This window comes from Malurus melanocephalus, unplaced genomic scaffold (assembly GCF_030028575.1).
Source record: "Malurus melanocephalus ecotype Western Australia unplaced genomic scaffold, MMel_1.1 scaffold_798, whole genome shotgun sequence".
In the NCBI taxonomy this organism is placed as follows: Eukaryota; Metazoa; Chordata; class Aves; order Passeriformes; family Maluridae; genus Malurus; species Malurus melanocephalus.
The window spans coordinates 92,471-114,919 of NW_026624030.1; the positions used below are offsets into that span (position 1 = coordinate 92,471).

The 22,449-nt window shown below is 45.5% G+C and overlaps 1 protein-coding gene across 4 annotated transcripts; it reads left to right on the top strand.

Moving 5' to 3' along the window:
* Positions 1-895: 895 nt before the first annotated feature.
* Positions 896-21,096, top strand: LIMA1 (LIM domain and actin binding 1). 4 transcript variants are annotated; one of them, XM_057385194.1, is made up of 11 exons: positions 896-1,040; positions 1,838-1,973; positions 3,926-3,971; positions 5,904-6,293; positions 10,472-10,574; positions 11,199-11,347; positions 13,609-13,713; positions 15,101-15,158; positions 15,442-15,557; positions 18,424-18,557; positions 18,926-21,096. In XM_057385194.1, exons 1-11 carry the CDS (start codon positions 911-913, stop codon positions 19,932-19,934), a joined length of 2,376 nt encoding a protein of 791 aa, XP_057241177.1. In that variant the 5' UTR covers positions 896-910; the 3' UTR covers positions 19,935-21,096. The 4 variants fall into 4 exon arrangements, with proteins under 4 accessions (XP_057241177.1, XP_057241178.1, XP_057241180.1 ...); XM_057385195.1 differs by having other exon boundaries at positions 10,475-10,574; XM_057385197.1 differs by lacking the exon at positions 13,609-13,713.
* Positions 21,097-22,449: the final 1,353 nt, after the last annotated feature.

Genomic DNA, 22,449 nt, shown 5'->3' on the forward strand with positions numbered 1-22,449 from the left:
CGCTCCTGTTCCCGGGGCCCAGCTGACTCTGCTCTCTGAAAGGCCATTTCAATGCAGCAGGGCCTCAGGTGAGCTCCCTTTGGCTCAAGATTAGTCATAAAACAAAGTTCAAACTGTGGCATGACATGGCTCATTCAGCATTGGTCTTCAGTGTGGACAGAATTCTTTTTGTGGGATTTTCCAGCAGTCAATTCTATCTGTAACCTCTCTGTGTGTATTCTGAGGATCAAGGCTGGGGGCTGCATCCTGCAGTCACAGAAATRCTGGTTTTATTTCTGTATGCAATATGATTTTTAAAATGGAGAAGATGGAAATGAGTTCCTTTGTCTTTGTGGACAGTGATTTGTGCTGTTGTCAAAGGSCAGTGTAATGCAGAGCACTCTCAGGAGACTTGGTGATGCAGAATGTGTCCCAAAAAGCAGGAATTTCAGAAAGTAACTCCAGATTGAGTTTTTCTTGTTGGTTGAAGGGTTCTCTGTGGACCTTTCAGAGGCTGAGGCTGCAGGTAGCTGCCCCTGGGAAGGTAACATTGATGAGTGGTGTCAGTGTTTCAATATCCCCACAAAACCAGCATCACCCATTTGTGGTGATAATTCAACCTGCACACCTGAGAACTCCATCCCAACCCCTGTCCTGATGAAACACATCCTGGCACAGCATTTTGCTCTCTCCAGGACATCGGGGGAATGGTGGAATGTGAGAGAAGGGTCCATTCTCCCCAGCTGCAGCCCCAGGACAGGGTCACGTTCACCTGCTGCCTGTTCTGTCTCCAGGCAGGGAGAACTGCCAGGCTCTGTCCCTGYCCCTGCATTCTCCTGGACTGAGGTGCTGCAGGTGCATTCCACAGCTGTGAGGATTGCAGAAACATTCATTTCTGTTCACACCACGTTGTCTGAAGSTGTTTCTGTTTATGTGTGACCAGTTGTCCGGCAGACCTGGACTCAAACTGGATCCCGAGTTCCGTGACTGTGCAAATCCGTTAAAGGAATTAATGGAAAATTCAAGGAAGAGCTCAGCCTGCCTGGAGTTGGCATTGCAGGGTCAGTTCGTGCCCTTGCCACAGGCATTGTGTGACATGGGACCAGGGATAAAAGAAAAGAGGAAAAAAGGAAAGGCGTTGCCCTACAGGCTTTATTTTTGTCTTATCAGAGAACTCTTTAAATTAATCACCCCTCCTTTCCTCCTCCACAAAAGAGGACTATGTAAAAAATAAATSTGATATAGTCTTGTTGGATTCTGTGGTGAAAAGCTGGACAAAATCCCTTCCCTTTCCAGCAGGATGGGGTGGTTGGAGCTGATTTTTAGGTAATTAATACTGTTTAACTGTTTTTTTGGTAACTACTGCAACAGGAGTGGCACAGCTGCCTCCATGAACACAAGACTTGTTTGAGCTCACAAACGCTGCTGCWCCGAGAGTGAACACAAGAGTGAATGAAAAATGTTTGTATAGTAATTACATCCTCTTAGTTTCGTAACTCAAACSCTCTTACATAAATGCCAGCACATTTTGGTTTGAAACCGGAACGAGTGAGGGCACTTTGGGGCATCCTGGAGCTCGTGTGTGTGTGACAGAAGTGTCACAGCTCCTGTGTCCCTGCACTGCTCTCACCCCCTGCATTGTGCCTTTATCAGGGCACCATCTCAGTGGCATCAGCAGAGGAAATTATCACTGTCATCTGCTGCYTTTTTTAAGGCAGTTGATGGATGAGATCCTGAGAGGTCAGGGTTGGTGGCACTGGGATGCTGGGAGCACAGGGACACAGGAGCAAATCATTTTGTGAAATTTCTTTTCTGCTCACAGTTCCTACTGCTGACACTGTTCCTTCCTCCTGAGCAGGGATTTGGGGAGATAAAATGGAGCCTTCCCCGTTCAACAGAAGACAATGGACCTCCCAATCTTTGAAAATCACTGCAAAAGAGCTTTCCCTGGTCAACAGGAACAAGTCCTCGGCCCTTGCTGAGAGGTTCTCCAAGTAAGTTCTGTGGGGCTGAGGAGCACCAGCTGTGTGTGGGTGACAGCTGGGACCTTGGGCAGGGACTGCTGCACTCACAGTTGCTTTTTGTGCACAGACACCCCAACAATCCCACCCTGAGCCTGAGRGCACTGTCCAAACCCTCCTGGAGCTCTSGGGGCCGTGCCCATTCCCTGGGGAACCTRACCCCCTCWGGAGGAAGAACWTTTTCCTGATATTCAACCKAACCCTCTCCTGACTTGGGTAGAAAAGGGATATTAAACTTCCCTTTTCTCTGAGAGACTGATAAAGGGTTACAGTCAAGCCATAAATATGGTCTACTCTGAAAAAGCTGAGTGGTAGTAACCAAAGCATTTCCTGGAAAAGCTTTTATTTCCTTAAGGATTTATATAGGCCACAGCTCAGATTTTCAATGGGATTTGGGCAACTGAGTCTCCTAGGCTCTTGCATTGATAGGGCAACAAACTTTTGGAGTATCTGGATGTTGAGTGTRGGGCAAACTTTATGGAATCTGTAGGAGAGGGACAGTTACACAAGCACAGCTCCAGAGTTCCTCTGTGGATCTCTGGCCCCARGAGAAGCTGTTTGCTGTCACCACCTCGTTAAGGTAATTTATTCACTCGCTGAAGCTTGGTTACAGAACCTGGTCATCTTGCTRAATGTTGATAATCCCTTGRAAAAGGCTTACTGGAAGTAATCCAAACTGCTATTCCTTAATCGAGTAATGTCCCTCTACACAGGCCAGGGTCAGTTCCTCGGAAAAACACAGTCCTGCTCTCTGGCTTTGTCACCCTTGTGCCTGCTGGGAGGAGTGGGACTTTTTAAAATGCTGTTAATTACATACTTGTATGTGAAAACTATATTTTCCATCCCATATAATCAATTTTGTCAGATCAGAGACACAAATGGCAACAGCAGAGACTCAAAAAGTGCCCCATGCTGGGCTGACTCACAGAACAGGGGCTGTGATTCTTCAATCCTCATTTTCCAGGTGCTGCTTGACTTTCATCTGYGTTCCTCTTTGTTGCTTCTCCCAGAATTGATCCCTCTTCCTGCAGCAGCACTTTCTCAGCACATGGTGTTCAAATTTGGACCCTTTATAGTGCAGAGATGTGGGTTAGTGTGTTTGGATGGATTAAAGAGGGGGTCACACTCACAGAGCAGCACAGCCTGCAATGCACTCACTGTTGTGTCGAAAGCAGAATTCCACAGATAAGGAAAACAGAAACATCCTTTGCCCGAGCAGACGCTGGGTTCCTCCCATCTGAAAGGCAGAGCTCTCCTTCAGAAGGCAAAAAAGGGCAAAATTTGTCACTGATTTTTCTATTTGAAAGGCCGGGTGCCATCACCCTGTGCAGTGTAGTGAGCAGTGAGGGCTGTGGAGGGACTGACACCGGTGAGTGCAGAGTGCTGGAGTTTCTGCAGCTCCTTAGAGGACTTTGACTCATGATCCAGGCTGTTTTATCTCAGAGAGCTGTGATTTCCCTTCCCTGCCATGGCTCAGCTGCCCAGGAGGCAAGTGCTGAATGGGGGCGGCTCCCAGACTGAAATCCACTGGCACTTGTGGAGATTTTTGGCATTTGCCAAGCTGGAATTCGTTCTGGTTCAGCAGCTGCTGTATAAAGAGCTGAGTTATTCCTGCAAGGAGGCACAGCAGACAGCTGGGTGGCGGAAACAATACAGCTATTCCAAGGTAATCTGTCTCTATTTGGGAATCAGAATGCTTAGGGAATGAAAAATATTAATGGATGTTRTTATTGTAAACTGGGTGACTGAAAATGTGTCTGTCGCTTGGCTTTGTGTTATTTGCTGCTGTTTGTACAGCCTCTACTTTTAGCTGATCTGGGGAGCACACAGAACCCTTGGTGGGGGGAAAATATCTCAGYTGTCTTCAGGAGCATTCAATATTCTGGTTCAAATTTGGGTTTTGTTTGTTTTTCGCTCTCTCAAAGGTACCAGAAAGCTGCTGAAGAAGCCGCTGCTGASAAGAAGAGAAGTGTAAGTGTTTTGTATAAGTGTTTGTTTCCTGGGGAGTAAGCACAGCCTGCARTCAGGATGGATCACCTGCATGAATATTGCTGTGACAGTTGATTTTTGGAATATCAAAATTGCTGCCTACAGAAAACCTGGCTTAGAGTGGGATTTGCTTTTGCCTCATTCTCCATGCTTTTYCCCAGTGTGAAGGAAAGGAAAGGAAATGAAGTTTCTTGCCCAAAGCTGTGTTGAATTACCAATTCTCTCCTAAGCAAAAGGCAAAATGAGTTATCCATAAACCAGGAATACCCACCTCCTGTTCTTAGCTGGAGGCACTTGTGTGGTGCYTCTTCCCTTCTTAACTAAATTTAAAAGTGCTTAAAGGAGCTTCCAAGCCTCCCTGAAATGCCACATGCATCTTTGAGAGCTGTAGGATCTTCTCTGAAGTGACTTCCAGGGCTGCAGATGCCCCTGGATGAGGCAGTGCCACCCTTTTTGGCTCTGTTACAGCCCCACATTCCCTCCTGTGAACTCATTGCACTTGGRTGTTCTGGGGTCAGGGAACCTTGGCTGAAACATCAGGCACGAAGGTTGCAGGGCTTTGTCCTGGTCCTTAGAGTAATTTGTATTTTAAAGCACTGCCAATATTTTCAGGATCTGTAGGAAAGCTGTTGCCTTGATTTCCTTAATGTTTGGGGAGTCACTCTTTGCTGTTTGGGATAAAATAAGCACTCTAAAAATTACTTYTCAGCCCTCAATTTTCTTCATGGCTTATGCTTGTGTGTCAATCTTCCTGTGATCAGGGAACAGGCAAGTCCCAAGCAGGACAGRTTTGTGTTAGAAAGTGTGCTGGGATTCCAGAGGTGTTCCCACAGAAACCTGACACACAGTTTTCATTATTTCTGTTCCATTATAATTTTAGTGCTTTCTTTTCAATGCAGTCAGCAAACACGCTGATTTTTTGGAAGTGTTGGTGGATTTATTTTGCAAAGCGGTGTTCAAAATGTGACCAGAAGAGTAATAGGGTGAGAGACTTAAATCCTAATATAGCTGCTAATCCCRGTTAATTCCTGTAAGCCTGGCAGCCCTGCTCCACTTGCAATGAGTTTGGAGTGGTGTCCGTGAGGGAGAGACTGGAAACATGCAATGGTGGCAGGTACTGGACTGGGATGGCTCAAAGATGGGGAGAGGGAATTGCTGGAAGCAGGACTGGTCTGGGATAAACCTGGATGATGTGGGGTGGTGCTGCTTCAAATGTTCCTTTGGGGTGAGGTGGAGCCAGTGACTCGAGTGTGTGTGTGTGTGTGTGTGTGTGTCCATCAGAACTTCCAATGGGTTGAGTGAAATAGAACAAAAATCCCGGCAAATTGTTGGTTTTTTTTAAACTGGAGCAGAGGGATCTTTGTTGTGGGTGCTTGGCTTGAGCCTTGGCTGTGTGGTGTAAAATCCTGGGCAGCTCTGTGGGAACTGAAGTGTTTTTTGTTATCTGAGAGCAGAAACAGGTAACTGCAAGGATTTAGTGGTTTCTGAGAGTTATTTTGTAGCTTTTGGAAGGCCTGATAGCTGTTGTCTTCTGAAAACCCTGCAGCTTTTGGCACACCAGCCCTCTCCTATGGCTGCTTGTGCCCGTTTCCTTGTTCTGGGACTGGAGACCCTCCCCGTGTGGATTTGAGTCCCATTTCCTTCATATGTGGATTCAGCTCTTTTGTGTGGCATTTAACTGCTGGGGTTTGATTCCCTTTTGCCTTATAAGGCCATTCCTGTTTGCTCACTTCCTGCCTTACTCCTGACTTTTCTCTTCTCCCCCCTCCTTCCTTCCCTATCCTGGATGCTTTCTCCATGTGGCACAGCTGGAACTGTTCACAGCTGGCCGGCAGCGGGGCTCGGKGCTGAGCTTCCTCCTGCATGGAAAGGAAGTGCTTCGGAGAGCTGCAAATAACTCCTTGCTCTTTGCAGAACGCAGAAAACCTGCCCGCTCACTTTGCCAGGGGCAATCTGAGCGTGCTGAAGAAGAAGTGGGAGAATCCGGCGCTGGGAGCGGAGTTTGGGAAGGAAGCGGTGCGGAGCAGCTGCGGGGAGGTGAAGCACAAAGTCGGGAGCAGCCGCTCCACTTCACCATCCCCRGGGGCTGGAACTGCCTCTGCCCATCCGCACTGTGACAGCACAGAGCCCCGAATCCACCCACGGGACAGTGGCACCATGGAAAACTGTGTGAGAGAGCCCCGGGAGATGGAAAAGCCCGAAGGCAGCGAGAGGTCCGAGTCTCCGGGCAGGATCGAGAAGTACAACGTGCCCCTGAGCAAGCTCAAGATGATGTTCGAGAARGGCGAAGCCGCTCAGCCCAAGGTAAGGATCTGTCCCTGCAAATCTTGGAGAAAGGAAAGCTGCTGCCTCTGGGGCTTCAGGAAAATCCCGGGAGGGAGTGGCTCCGACTATTGACTGTGCAAACGTTGTGTTGTTTTAGTGAAAACAGAACGTCGTGGTGTTAGTAACTTGCTCGAGTTATGTGCAGCGTGCTTGGGGCTGTGGCTCCTTGGAGTAATAGTGAATTTGCTTTTAATAGGGTTCAGCAGAAAAGGGAAAAATAAGCATGGAATTTATTAATTTTTGTTTAGTAAATTGGGATTGTGTCTTATGTGAAGATTACAATGAGTTATGCAAATAWGAATTGTGTAAAAATGCATCTGTAGGCATTTATATGGATTTTTAATATATGAAAGAATGAGTAAGTGAATTGAGCTCAGCAGCTGGGGTGTTGCAGTCGAGATGAAGCACTGAGGAGTGAGAGTTTTTGATATCTGTATCAGTATGACTCACACAAACTCACACACACATATATGTTGAAATACTTCCATCTTTTCCTCACCCTTCCCTCATCCTTGATCTTACAAAATGTTCCTTATCGAAAAAAAAAAAAAAAAAAATCCTCACTGGGGGAAAACGAAGCTGAGATGGCCAGAGCAGCTCCTGCCCTCACTAGTTTTGACTTGCAAATGCTCAGGGCTCGCATTTTTCCTCCAACTGCTCATGAAATCTGATCCCGCATGTGGACTGCAGCCGGCGTGTCCCGGGGGGAATTGCTTAACTCCAAAATGAGTTGCATATGCTGGGGACTTGCAACACAGTCCCGAGGCCTCGATGCTGGTGGATTTTCAGTTTTCTCATAGTTTCCTCTCCTCCTGGCTTTGTTTTACTGCGGGTGGTTTTCTTGAAGTRTTGAGCAAAACAAACACATTTTGGACAAAAGTTGTTGCAGTGTGTAATGATTTAGGGCTCAGAGGAGCAGCTCGGTGTTAAAGTGAGTCTGTGTGAAGTCATTTCACAAGTTGAATTTTTGGAGTCTTTGTCATGATATGAGAGCTGCCCATAATGGCCCTTCCCTGAACTTTTGCTGTAGSATTAATCACTCAGAATTCCCCAGGAATTCTGCAGATGGGCTTCGGGTAACTTTATCTCAGCCTGGGGAATAAATTGTTTCAGAGCTGAGTGAATCTGAAATTGATAGTTTGTCAAGTTTAGCAATTCAATGGTTGAAAACCAACTAAACACAGTAAATACAATCCAGGAGGTACAAAACTGGTCAGGTTGGGTTCAAAATTCCTATTCTGAGTTAATCTGTTACTCTCCCTGCAGATGGGAAAAGGAATGTTCTGAGGTTTAGATGTGTGGGGGAGAGGGGGTGTGCTTGGAATTCGATTGCAGGTTCTGGGAATTGATYTGTGGTGGGAGGGGAGGGTGTCAGGTCAGTGCAGTGAAGGGAACAGGGTGCTGAGGTGTGGTTCAGTGAGGTGGGAGCCATGACAGCGCTGGGGTAAATCCAACTGCAGCTCTGCAGTCGCCTCTTCCATTTATTTCCTGTGCTTTTTCCTGAGCGAGGCTTCATGGAACTGCTTTGGTGGAAAATACCTTTCTGTCACTGAGCCCAACTGTAAATTCAGCTGAGAGATGGCAGTTTTCCTTGGAATTTACTGCAGACTTAATGTGTTGGTGCTGTCAGAGCTTTGCTGACAAAACCTGTGTGTGAACTGAGCAGCACCATGGCTGGAGGCTCATGGCAGTGCTAATAAATCAACTTTCATGGTTGCTGGGCAGGTCTGGGGCAGGAATCCAGGTTAGAGTTTTCCTGATTCCATCTCCCACTCTAAACAAACCTACTCTCAGGATTGTAAGTAAAATCTCATCATTTATTCATTTATTCACTCAGTTTTTGCTCTGTCTCCTGCAATAGATAGGAGGCAGATCTTTTACTGCATTTTCATGGAAACAAACTGCTCTAATCCCATTAGGGGCAGGCACGGCAGCCTGGATGGGTTCAGCACTAAGCAAAGACTGGAACTGATAAAAGACCTGATGTTCAAAGGATTCTTGCTGTAAGTGATAGTAAAACACACCCAGGGGGGAGCAGAAGAGAAGGAGGAGAATCAGATCTGCAGCATTTCTCACMAAGTTGTCTCCAGGCTGGTTTGTTTTTCCCTTTAGGGCAGAACCTGTCTGTGGTATGCAGGTGACCTGGTGGCCGGGTCACGACTGACACAGATGGTTTGGAATGAAATAGGTGTAACTTCCATTTGGGGTTTTGCTCAACTCTGTGCCCCAGGCAAAGCCTTAACTGTGCTCGTGGTGCTTCTCACTTGCCCGAGTCTGAGAATTGGGGCTTTCCACACACGAGGAGTATTTCTTCTCCTTTCCAAAGCAGCAGGAGCTGTGCAGCCATGGAGTCACAAATCCCTGAGATTGGGATCTGGGGCTTCCTCCATGTGAGAGGAGTTACCTTCCATGAACTGGGATCCTGCTGATTCCCTGCAGTTGGTCAGTGCATCAGCTCTGATGGGCAAAGTCCATCATCTTCCCTCTGTTAAACCTTTTTTTTTTCCTTTTTACTCTGCTTTTTCCCCACCAAGATAAAACAGTGGATATAAAACCTACACATATTTGTAGGATATTTGTAGATGTACTGAATATTTGATGGTTTACTGAAACATCCCCAACTTCKAACTAAAGCTTTGGTATTGTGGTGGTTGGGATTTTTACTCTGTGTTCTGCAGCTCACCCACAGMAAAGCTCTTGGGGTGAAGTTGTAASRCCTRCAGAGGTGAGGTGGTGAAGGGCAGGAGGAGGAGCTGGCAGGGCCCTGGGSTGGTGCTTATCTCACTCTTYAGCTGCTTCTGCTGACTGAATTTTCCTGCTGGACCCTCTGGACTCCACATTTCTGAGCTGCAAGGACCCCAGATTGGTGGGTTTGGGCTGATGTTAAATGGCTGAATTGAATCATCTAAGAATAGTTTTCATGGGATGAGGGATCTGCAAGTCCTTACAAGTGTGCAGGCATTCCCAGACCTGAGCCCATTGGTCACTGTCAGAGCTAAAGCTCTTTTCCAGTAAGAAAAGTTACCAAAGTCTTAAACCACAGAAATAGAAAGTATTTCCCATGCTAATGGAAAAAGAGATTTTSCAGCTGCATTTTCCTTTCCTGGTGAAGTTGCTGTTTTTATGGAAAGCAGCCTGATTTTTCACAGTGATTATCTTACACTGCAGTTCTGTGAAAATAAAACTTTGGAATTTCCTTCAGTTTGGTGACCAGCAAATAAAAAAGTCATTGCAAATAGGAGGGGAAATGTGTGGTTGGAGCATCTTGCCAAACCTGCCTTTTTCTCTGCATTAACCTCAATCTGCATTTCCAACTGTGATTTAACTCTTCCTAGAGAGGGAACAAAGGTCCAGCACCTTCTCAGATTTTATAGGTTGACTTTCAGCTGTGAATACATCCTACCTTGGTGGAGTCCAATTTAACTGTGCTCAGGAGCTTTTATCAAAGCTGCCGACATTTCTTTTCGTGCTTTCTTTGATTGAGATTTAGATTCTGGGGAGTTGTCTCAACAAATAAGAATAAAATCTGCTTGAGGCAGGCAGAGCATCTGTGTGGTGCTGCAGGACACCCTATCCAGCTCTGCAGCAGAGAGTGATTATCCTGGAGATCTGAGAATATTTATCTCTAACACTCTTCTGCTTAAGCTTCAGCCTTATCAGACCTAATCAGGGAATTATTTGTACCAAATGCATGAACTATCCTAATCAAAACAAGTAACTCTAGATAACTTTTGTTACAATACTATTAATTCTTTTTTTCCGTGGCTGAAAATGAATGCAGATTTAGGATAGGTGGTTCCTTGCATCCTTTTTCTGGTTTTAAATCTTCATACAATGACCTTGAGTATTGGCTTCAATAGAAATGGCATAGAATGCTAACGTCTAGACTGAAATTTTGTATAAAAATCTGATTTCTGTGGTCCTTATCAACCAAGAGCACTGCCAAARGGCACTGACTGACCTCTTCAAGAAAGTTTTTCCCAGGTGACAGAGGGTCAGGTGCTCTGTGATCAAACTTTATATTGGTTAAACAAGATGTCACCTGCCAGACTTGTTTATTCCAGCGAAGCAGATTTGCTAGTGACACCTGTGCCTCTTAAGGGATTACCCCAGCAATCCCTGGGTGTCCAGCAGCTGATGGGAGGGTCTGTCCCCAGCAGGGCCCCCGGGAGCCGCGGAGGACGGCCGTGGGCAGGAGGATTTCGGAGAACAGCGTCTCCTCGGAGGACTGCGATGGAGAGAGGAGCCACAGCACAGGAGGTGAGGAAAGCTCAGCGCTGGGGTTTGGGTGGGCTGGTTGGGTTTTTATTGATGAGATAAATCTACTTTGTATAATAGAAAGGAAATTTCCCTGGGGGGTGTCTGAGGAGCAGCTGGAGGTGGCACTCAGGGCTCTGCTCTGGGTGACAAGGTGAGGATCGGGCACAGGTTGGATTCCATGGTCTTGGAGGGATTTTCCAGTCTCAAGGATTCTATGAGATAACTTTTGTTTTTCTGAAATGGAAGGAAATGCAGCCACCTTCCACTCCCATTTAATGAGTGAAGCCTTGCTGGGAGTTTTAAACCATTGCACTCTTCAGCGTGGTCCAAACGCCCCTTGAGCTCTGGCAGCCTTGGGGCTGTGACCATTCCTGGGGAGCCTGGGCAGTGCCCCACACCTTCAGGGGGAAGAGCCTTTCCCTGATATCCAACCTCACCCTCCCCTGGCACAGCTCCACTGTTCCCTTGGTTCTCATGACTTGGTGATACAGATTGTGCCCTGCACTCCTGGAGAGACTGGCAACAGCTACTCACATGTTTGTTCTCCCCCAGAAGGATTATAGTGAGTGTTCTGAAAGTTATCCATTATTCATATTTTGTTTTTTGGTTGTTTTTTTTTTCCAGGGTATTTTGTAGAGAGCAGCCCAGACAAGGCAGAGGCCAGGAAGAACCTGGACATGCCCCGTTTATCGGAGACATCGATAAAGGACAGGCTGGCCAAGTACCAGGCAGCTGTGTCCAAGCAGGGCAGCTCCTCTGGCATCACTCCCATGGTGAGTCTTGGCTTGTGTGCAAGTGARTTTTTGTCCCAGCCTGAGATTGGARAGAAGATCTTATGGAAACCAGTCTGCTCGAGGGTAATGCCATCCTTTTTGGAAAAAAAAAATCTGTGCCCATAGGATTAATTTCTGATGAAGAGTTGTCCCTATATATTGCAGGAAGAAATAAGTATATTTGCATCTTCCTGGAACTATGTTGAAAGTTTTCCAAAGAATTAATTGCTGTCATCCTGAGGTCCTTCTGAAGCATAGCTGACATTCTTTTTCTTTCTGACTGTCTGTAGCTCTCTGCATGTTKGTTTTTTTTTGTTTAAAAARTTCAATTCTATGTTGTCCATSAGCKCTAAGCTGKGGGAAACTGAGGCACGGTGAGATGAAGTGACTTTGTGTCACACAGTGCTCAGAACTTGGATCTCTTGGCCTGTAGCTATGGGATCTCCAGTCAATTTTCCTCTCTTTTGCTTTTCACCTCCCTTCAGGGCTTCTCACCACTCTCTGAATCCAATTAGACTCTTGCAGTGAGTGAACCTCTGCCTGTTTTGCAAATATTTGATCAGCAACTGAGCAATTAATGAAGTGTTGCATCTGAGGAGGTTCMAGAAATCTCAGCTTTCCTTAAAAACTTCTTACATATGTTTGCTGGAAGTTTCTGATACTTTTGCTGATTGATGGGAACTTTCATGGCTCAAGTATTACTTTTATTAACTACAGCAATAGATTTGAAAAGGAAAGCACTTTTTAATTGGGAAAGTTGCCCTGGAAATGAGAGTCCAAAGTGCTGGTTCTCCCTCAGAGGAGTGCCTGTTTCCCAGGAGTCTCTGTGAGGAGCCAAAGGTCGTTACCCAGCACAACGATTCTTGAATTTCATCTGCATGTGGGCCGGATTCCCCAGGGGTGGGAGGAGGGTCAGTAAAACCTTCCCTGCATGAATGGAAAGTCCTTGCATCCACTGCAGCAAATCTGATTAACCTAATTGCCCATTTCTGCCTCCTGTGCCTTGCCTGGGCTCATTTCCTAAAGCCTTTTCCAGTTTGGGGCTCCCAGTGGTGGCTGAGCCACTGAGTTCTGCCCTGGTGGCCATTTCTCCAGAGGCTCCTGTTTGCAGCCCCCCAGTGCTCTTGGTTTAGTGTCAGTCCAGCCTGATGCTCTCAGGATGCCCCATTTGTGCACAATCTCTTCCCAGTTTGGCCTGGCATGGGGATGAGAGCAGAGTGATGGGGCAGACAGGGCTTCCTGAGGCCAATGTTTGCAGTGCCACTGTTCCAACAGCAGCCCTAACGCTGGGATCTTCTCCTTCCCTGCTGGCAAAGCCACCAGGGCTTTTTTGATGTGAACTGTGGTGTTTGTGCTGCCCTTCTCGCATCTGGGCTACAAAGGAAAGCCAGAATCTCTCTTAGGAACAGCTATTTTAGGGCATTGTGGTATAATCAGGCCTGGATTCAAACTGATGGACACTTGGTTCGAGTAGGGATGAGGAACAATCGGTTCTGTGTGTTGCAAGGGATGCAGGAAGGGGAGGGAAAGGTGCTGGACAGCAGATTTAGAGATCTAAGCATTAAAATTCCAGCATTCCCCTTGGATGTGGTTGGTTTTGTGGAGACTGTTTCCAAGTGCATGGTACTGCCATGTGGCTCTTCCTCTTTCATGTCACAGAGAAGATGCCTTGTGAAGATCACGAGGCTTCCAGTGATCTTGTGTCCTCTGAYAATGAAAGAAACACGAGGTTTCATGGGACTTTATTGGTTTTAAAGTCTGAAAGATCCTTCTGTGGAAGTCTTAAGTCAGTCTATCAAGAACAAAAATCTCAGGAAAGAGCAGAATYGGGGTTTTGAGTAGAATTGAAGCAAATGTGGGATTTGCTTTAATGTCAAACTGTATTTGGCAATAACAGTGTACTTTAGGCAGTGCATGCCTGGAAATACTTGTCATTCCAAGTGAAAAGTTAACATTTCTGGAAAAGGAAGAAATTAAGCAGGGACAGTTTAGGAGWTGATTTTAAACAGGAATTTGGAAGAAAAGTGTTTAGGAAAAGACTGGGATTACTTCCTTAAAGCACAGTAAAATTCTACAGCCCAGTCCTGTTCYCTCATTAGAATATGTCACTTAACAAGTGTCTATGCATTTTAATGGCCCTTCCTTTAATTAGCACTCCACATACTAGAAGAAGGTTTTTTAAAACATTTCAAGAAAAATAGAAAGCAAGTATTTTCTTAGGGGAAAAGAACCTGTCACCTTTCCAGTGCTTTGTCCTATAGAGTGAGATTCAAGCCAGTGAGAGTGAACTCAAGAATTACAAATCTGGGCAGAAGGAGAATGTGGCACCAAGTGAGGACTCCAATTCCTGGCAGGATGGGGAGAAGGTAAGATGTCTGTGCTGGTGGAGATCAAGGGCTTCATTTGAAGTGGAACTGGCTGTGGAAGCACAGCTGACACACTGGTCCCACGTTCCACATGCCATCTAGGAATTGAACRTGAGCAGCTGATGCAGATTAATTACATGCTGCAAAATTCCTGAGTTTTTAAATTGTTTTTTTTTTTAAACTGTCTCTGAATTAAAAGCCAGGAGGTGTCTGTGGAAAAGATTGCCTAGAGATAAGTTTTCTGGAAGAGTTTCTGTGTCTTGGTAGGTTTGTTTTATGGTGGATTTTTTTACAAACAAAAATACCCACATGAATTAAAAAAAAAACTTGACGAGCAGCTTTGTCTGACTCAAGTGAAAGGAGTTTGTCACTGTTTCTTCTGCATTTAGAGGCTAAAATTTAAGGTAAGGGAGAATGGCAGTTTGGGTTTGTTCCTGGTTTTGAGCTTCAGCTATAAATTGAGACTCTGTAAACTGGACTCGAGCATTTGTTCCCTGAACTGGGGACAGCAGACGGGATAAAAGTAGCTGAATAATAATTGGGGTACTGTGTATTCCAGCCAGGCTGAACACGTGGCAGCTTAATGCCAGGAGGGCTTTTAGAGCTTTTCAGCCTTCCTTGGGCAAGGGGCCAAATCTTTGCTTTCAGCTGCTCCTCAGAGACAGCTGAGCAGCTTCGTGTCCGACTGGTCCAGGCTGCTTCCTGCTCCAAGGTGAGTTAATTAAAAGAGCACCTGTTAAATCAGAATATCTCCCTGTTGTGAATGGAAGRTTTCAATAGAATTTCTTGCATTCAGCTGTAATTGCAGAGTTACTTGTTGAGGTGTCCAGGTGCAATGAGAATCTGAATGGAGCATTGTTTGGGAGCCAGGATTGTCCTTCAGAAGGGAYGTGGCGAACTTTGGAAATGAGCCCAATTAAAACTGCTTGTCCTTAATGTCAGAAATGGGAATCCTCTGGCAAAGAGAAAACAAAAGACACTTCACTCTGTCATTTTTCACACTGCACCCGTGGCACATTCAGGAGCCAGACGTGTGTGACTGTAGCAGCCTCAGAACACGTCCATGCTCTGCTCAGGACACYGGGTACAGTTCTGTTTTCAGCAAATTGAGGATGTTAATATGTATAATTTGCCTCCTCATCACCTCACTAATTTACAAATTTCAGTTGCTTGCAATGGACTTTTCAATCATTAAGGTGAATTAGTGATGATTTGCAGTTAATCTTGTTACAGTACTTTAGTTCCTCAGTGTACCTACTTAAAACTATTTGATTTAACAGCAATAGTGCCAAGTTTAATAAAGAGTTATACATCAAGAGCTTTATCTGTATCATGTTTTGTTCATGGTTGTACTCAATGTCTTAAAGGTCTTTTCCAACCTAAACAGGTTTCTGTAGGTGAGAACAGCCTGTCTTTGCACTCTGGTCTGTTGGAGGATGGCCAAGGTGAGCCCTATCYAATGATTAATTAATAAAAACTGTCTCCTACTGAAAATCTGAACTGTGCCTAACACAGACTTTATAATAATTTCTTTCATGTTTTAAAGTTCATTTGCAGCTATAATTCTAAGACACTTGTAACTCCTGATTTGTTGCCCTGATTGAACACTTTTAAGTGTAGCTCCCTCACCACTCCACTTGAACTAATGCTCTGGTGGGTCTGTGAGCATAAGCTGCCCACAGTGTAAAGCTGTTGTAATTACCTTTTCTCCTTCCTCTGCTCCCTCAGTTGGACAGAACTCGGAGAACGAGGCAGAAACTCAGAAGCCTGTCAGCTCCAAGCAGCAGAACCTGGGTGCTAAAGCAGCTGGGCAGACAGAGGCCTCTCCGCCAAAAGCCGTGAAGGTAACGCAGCTCTTTAGTCTCAAACTGGTGAGGSTTAAACCAAACTGACTTCTCTATTTAATACTGAAAAACCTAAAAACTTAAACATAACTGTCTGGCAGTAAGTGGATCAATACCTGCTCTGTCCTCATCAGAGTGTGATTGAGAAGGTGCTTTAACTGAGGATGGAAAAGCCCCTCAGAGCAGTCAGGTTTTCTCCAAGGGCTGGTGGCAGTGGCTTGTTGCTGTTACACCCCTGTGACAGAGGCTGCTTCTCCTCAGTGTGGGGAAGGGCTGGAGCAGGGGATGGTCTCAGAACCTGTCTGTGCTCCTTGAGCTGGGCCTTGAGGTCCTGGTACTGATCTCCAGAGCTTTAGCAGGCTGGGACTAGGCTTTGCTCCTCTTCTAGCCGTTCCCAAGGTAACTGCAACTGGTGGCAACTTTGTAGGAAGGGCACTGTTGGTGTCTGACTCCATAAAAGTCAGGTTTGGCTTTCTGAGTAATGAGTCTTTGATGTTCCAGTTTCTTTAAGGGCAATAAAGCAGATGRAGAACTTTGGGATGTATTTGCTAATCTGATTAGATAACAAATGGCAGCGCTGGACGTTTTGGTCAGGCTGTACTTGCCCATCACGTGTGCTCTCTGGGGTTGGGATGCTGATACCCTGGGCTGCCACAACTTCCTGGCTCACTCCTGAGGAAACAACTGGGCTTTTGTTGTTTTCCCCATCTTTGGGAGGAACAGCACTGACCTCAGRGAGCGGGGAGATGTGGCTTCCCAGCATGCTGGGGAAGAAATGCCAGTATGGGAAATTGGAGCTGCCARTGAGAGTTGTGTGATCTCAGTCTGTGACACAAAACCTGCACGTCCTGGTGCTCTCTGCTCTCTCTTGATATTATCAAAACCATTTTAGCCTTTTGCTCAGTTACTGCTTTAGATGCTGCACTGTGAGTTAGAAGCTGTTTATTCATGCAAGGTTCCTATTTGTCTCTTCCAGCTTCTGTCTCCTGTTCTTGGTTCCTAACCTCTCCTCCTGCCTTCTGCTTCCCTCCTAATGTGAGCTCAACTCTCAGCTTTCTCTCAAGCCCTTTTTGTACTTTCTGGGCCTCATCTTCCTCCTGTAGCTCCTATTTGTAGTATCCTGGAAAGGAATTTCTGTCTCTTCACAGCCCAAAACGCCTCTGCACAGACATAGGGCTCATTGTRTGCAAGTAAGTCCCTCTCCTTGGATGGGGATGTGATTGCAGAAGCACGTGCCAGCACTGCTGTGTGCATTTGCACCAATGCCACTGTGCAAAACTGAGCATTCAGGAAGAAAACTTTCTGATGGGCAAGCAAATTGTTCCTGTCTTGCTCCATATGGCAAGCACAGGTGAATTAGATTCTTGTTTGCATCAGTAAACTTTTGGTTTTTTGAGATTCCATTTAGTGACTCAAAATTCAGGGTAGCACCTAGAAACTGTGGATTCTTTTGGAAAAGGAATTCTGAATTTTGTTACTGAAGCTGCCATCCTTGGAACTTTAATCTACTGTAACTTCAAGCAATGAAATACATTGAAAACCCTGAAATACATATTAAAATGGAATTAAATTGGCAGCAAACTTTATGGTTGTGACAAAGTGACTTGAGCTGGCTCCATCTTCAGCAATCTGCCCTTACACACTGGAACTTTCATTCCTAACCATTGTTTCTAGACTGTTATAAATAAATTGCTGTGATTATGTCTTCCTGTGACCTTCCTGTTTTTTCTTTAGCCATCAGATTTTTCCGTAAAGCTTTTTGTAAGTTTGTAGTAGGTAATTCTTTGCCAAGGAAAAGCCACACTATGAATATGTGTGTGGAGTGGAGCCTGGGCAGCTAAATCACTTGTAATCAACATGCAGCCTCAAAATGCCAATGTTATGTTATTTAATTTATCCTGTAAAGTGTCCTCCCCATTGGCCAGTGTTAATAGATTTCAAGAAGCAAATGGCATCCAGTGACCTTTTCTCAYAATGTTTTTGCTTCCTTGATGCTGTCAAAAAACAAACCCGTGATCGTTGCTGCCCAGCACTGACACTCGACTCCTCAGTGCTCAAGTTTATCCTTGCACTAAACCCTCAGGAAATTCAGTAAGCACATAAGAATTTTAGCTGTTTAACCTCAAAGCTCTGCTCACTTTGAATCTTGAGCAAGTTTGGGGAGCTGTGAGTCCTGAAACCTGAGTGTGATTTCTTTGGGATAGAGCTGGAATTGTTTACAAGTGAAGTCAAGAGTGTTTCCTGCTGTTGTATCAGCGCTGAGGCTGTTTCCTCCTCATTGAGAGAAAATACTTAACAAAAATGGATCATTTCAAACTGTTGTGCAGCCATTTCAGTCCTTTCCTCTCCTACCTTTCGAGGCTATTTCAGCTCTTCTGGTGGAAGGTGTCCCTGCCCATGGCAGGAAATTGGAACTACATGATCTTTAAAGGTCCCTTCCAACCCCAACCATTTCAGGATTCTCCTTTTCTGCACTATTTTTATTGTTTTGGTAAGTCTCACACTGACTGTAATCAACCAGAATGTTTCATYATTCTCCTATCAAGAAAAACTGAGGTTGCAGGAAGGGATGAGCCAGCTTTGGGGAACTGGCTYGGTTTTAGTGTTGTCATTGTTCTTTCCCAGCCAGGGATGTTTCAGCTGTGGGAATCACTGGGGTGAAATCTTGGCTCTCTGTCAAGCCCCAGCAGTCCTGTGGGCTTGTTGTAGCCTCCTCCTCTCTTGCTGCCCACCAGACCCCACTGCACCATAAATAGAGAAAGTGACTCTGCAATTCTTGAGAGCTGGGAAGCTGTGCATGAACCCACGCCAAGTCCCCAGCAGTTGATGCGTTTTCCAGTTCACAAACTTTCTCTTCCTCCTGCAGAAGTTCCAGTTGCCAATGAAGGAAACCTGTGTTGGGTGTCAGAAGACTGTGTACCCCATGGAAAGGCTCTTTGCCAACCAGCAGGTGTTTCACATCAGCTGCTTCCGCTGTTCCTATTGCAACAGCAAACTCAGGTACRCACACTGCTCCCCTGCTGCTCTCTGGGAAATGTGTTTTCCTCTCATAGTGAGGAGGGTGCTGCTCAGGCTTAGCTGAGCTGGAAATTACCATAATCCAGTGATTTGTGTGGGAGAGGTAACACATTAGTTCTGCTGCTGGCTGGTGCACTTGATGCCATTTTTAAACTCTTAATGCAATTTTATGTGGGGAAAAATTCAATGTCCAGCTTGTAAAGAATTCCTGGAAAGAGCCATACAAACCCTGAGGGCTGTAAACTTGCCTTTCTGAATGTGTGGAAGACTGAAATTGAGTCTCTTCTGTAAGGCAACTAAAATAGTGTTGGTGGCCCTGAGCTCTAATGTTTGATGTGTTTCCTGAACAGCCTCGGGACGTACGCCTCTCTGCGTGGGAACATCTACTGCAAGCCTCACTTCAATCAGCTCTTCAAATCCAAAGGTAATTATGATGAGGGCTTTGGACACAAACAGCACAAGGAATTGTGGGCAGGTAAAACTGAATGTGAAGAATCCCCGGAGAAAACCATCCATGGTGTAAAYGCAACAGAAACTCCGCAAAGCCCGGGAGTGGAGGATGCCCCGATTGCAAAAGTGGGAGTTCTGGCAGCAAGTATGGAAGCAAAAGCTTCAGCTGTGCCTGAAAGAGAAGAGAGACCAGCAGAAACAAAAAAGCTCAGGATCGCYTGGCCACCTCCATCTGACCAAAGTATCCAAGGAAGTGCCTTAGATGAGGGCATCAAAGTACTCAAACCCAAGTGGCCCCCAGAAGAAGAGATTTCCAAGCCAGATGTGCAGGAGGATGTGGATCTGGATCTGAAAAAGTTAAGAAGATCTTCCTCTCTGAAGGAGCGAAGTCGCCCCTTTACAGTCGCAGCCTCGTTTAGAACAGTATCTGTTAAAGGCCATAAAACAGAGAATTCACCGTCTCCATCTAAGGCAGAAAGAGACACATTGAAAAGAAGTGAGGAACTGGAGAGAGAGGTTGTTGTAGAGAAAAAGCAAAAGGAAAAGAAGGTTGAACACAGGAACATCCAGAACGCTGGGGAGAAAAATGTGGAGGAAGAACAGGAATTGTCTGGTATCAAAACAGTAGAGAGTAGTAATGTTGTAGAGAATGGCCAGGTGAATGCAGACACAGATGAGGAAGAACACACTACRGAAGAGCCAGAAATTCCAAATGAAGAACTTCTTGAACCAAACTCTCCTAAACATTCCAGCTTAGCCAATGTCACGACTGCTAAGGAATCWTCTCCAAACCAGAATCGCAAATCCCAAGACGTTGGTTTTTGGGAGGGTGAGGATGTGGAAGATCTATCTGTGGAAGAACAGATCAAAAGGAATCGCTACTATGAAGATGATGACGATGAAGAATAATTTGGCCTTTTACTAGAAAACTTGCTGCAAGGTGCTGGTCCTTTTGAAATGGGTATTTTTAGCTTTAACAAACAGCTCTCCTCAATGAAGCCATGCTACACTGCACATTGGCATTAAGGGAATCTTCATACAAATKATCTCAACTAGAAAACTCTGGAAGCCTGCAACGAGTCTCTTTAGGTGCATGGAACAAGTGTCTGGCTGTGGGACGGCTTCAGCAGGTGGTGTCTGTCCCCAGCACGAGAACAAATCTGTTCTCTACTGTCTTATCCCTTTGAGCTTCAATAGGTATTCCACTAAGAATTCCACTGTGCTTGCCGTGCTGGTGGGGGACAGGCCCTCTGGAACACCCCACCTGTACCACTACAAATGCTACTGCAGGGCGTAGGGACCAACTTCAAAGGGACTTTCTGGCCTGCTTTAAAATGGTCACTTAATGCACTTTAATACATGGAAAGGGCACAACTGGGCTTTTTTTTTTAATAATAAAAACATTTCTGTGCATAGTGTCCAACAACTAAAGCATCCTAWACTGAGTGCAATGTGAATTTCTGTCTCAAACCTGCCTGTGATCAGTTGAGGAGTCCTTGTACAACTGGAATGGTGCCCRTTGCTGGACCACGTGTATTTCAGTGCTTTCCCAGGAGCTGTGCTGGCTGCCAGGTCTCTGCAAAAGRCAAGTGAACACTTTGGAGCAGCCTGCAGGGCATTATTTCTGCATTTCATATGCATTTGAAGTGGAGTTTTTTGTTTGTTTTTATTGTAATTTCTTTTTTTACTTGGAGTTCTTCATCATCATTTTAAACTGCAGATAAAATTCTTAAGGCCTTTTGACAACTCTGAAATCCTACTTGTATCAAGCTGCCATAAATCTTTTCCTTACAGCTGTGAAATTGTGCTGCATTGCAAAAATCTCTGGAATCAGTGACACTTTTCAATTGCCAGTGTTGAAGATTAGAACATTTTTAAACTTGACTTCATTTATTTTACAAATAATAAAATCTTGAATGGGGGGAGGAGGAGGCCCGTTTTTTATTAGCTTTTATTTGTACTGTATTCTCAAGAGAATTAGATCATAATGATACTTGAGGTGTAAAATATTCTGCTTTCTTAACAGTTCTGCTAACAAAACCTTTCAATAAAATTTGGTCATTTCCATTATGCAGTCTGGATTAATCTCATTGCACAAAGAGGCAGTGTTTAAAGAGTCATAGAACTGTCATGGAATTATGGAATGGTTTGTGTTGGACGGCACCTTAAAACTCATCCCATTCCCCCCCTTACCCCTGGCAGGGACACCTCCCACTGTCCCAGGGTGCTCCAAGCCCTGTCCAACCTGGCCTTGRACCCTTCCAGGGATGAGGCATCCTCTGGGAAATCCATTCCAATGACCTGACACCCTCCCAGGGAGGAATTCCTTCCCACTGTCCCATCTAACCCTGCCCTCTGGCAGTTTGAAGCCATTCCCCCTTGTCCTGGGGGTTCAGCCCAGGCTCGGGGGGTGTTGGGGCACGTCCAGCTCTGCCCATCAGCACCCAAAATCCCCTCCCCAGGGCTGCTTTCCATCTATAAAAACGGAGGGGGAAAAGGGGGAATTTGCGATGCTSCTGGTGGAAGCCAGCCCGGGATGGCTCTGGTGCCCCGCTAGGTGACACTGTGTGTCCGTGATTTCCTGCTTSACTCAAGCAGGCAGTTTCTGCTTTCCGATTGAAGAGCATGTGGAAGGGTTTMGAACGGGACTGGCAAAGGGAAGAAGGACATGCAGGGATTTTTTTACTTCCATTTCWGGCTCCAGGTGGCTCTCGAGGGCAGCTGAGGACAACGGCAGGGTTTTTTTCCCCCCTTCCTATCAGCTGCTTTTTATTGCAGTTATTGTCACTGGAGCCTGAGATGGGTTTGGTTGCGATAGAGGGGGAGACACAAACAATTCAGTCAAAGTCCTGCAGCAGAGTGAGGCAATGCTGATGTGTGTGACAGAGATATTGGGAAGAATATGACAGGGATATTACCTTGTTGGAAGGTATTAGCAGTTCCACAAGCTACTGCTCATTTTTTTCTTTTAAATGGAGAAGTAAAACTTGATTTGTACAGAGGAAAATCTAAAAATGCTGATGTGCAAACCCAAGCTGCTGTCACCTCTCTTCCTAACAAAATCCATTTAGTATCAGATTTCCTCAAATTGCTAAGCAACATGAGATCTCTCTGATTGGAAATTGTGCTATTTGAAAAGGGAGGGAAGACTATTTGTCATGGACTTGGATTTATGGAATATGCCAACTGCTTGTTTCTTAGGAAACGCAATTGAATCTTACAATGCCTTCCTGGTTACGTGATACTGAAGCAATACTGGCTGCACTTACCAGAGACTTTAATCAGAAAATCATTCATTCTAGTTAAATCTGAGGCATCAGTGAGCCTTTGACACACAGGAACCTTGATCTGATCACTCAGACCAGCCAAGCATCTTCAAGGAGAAATTAGCACAAAGGGTACTTCTAAATAAAGTAATTGATTA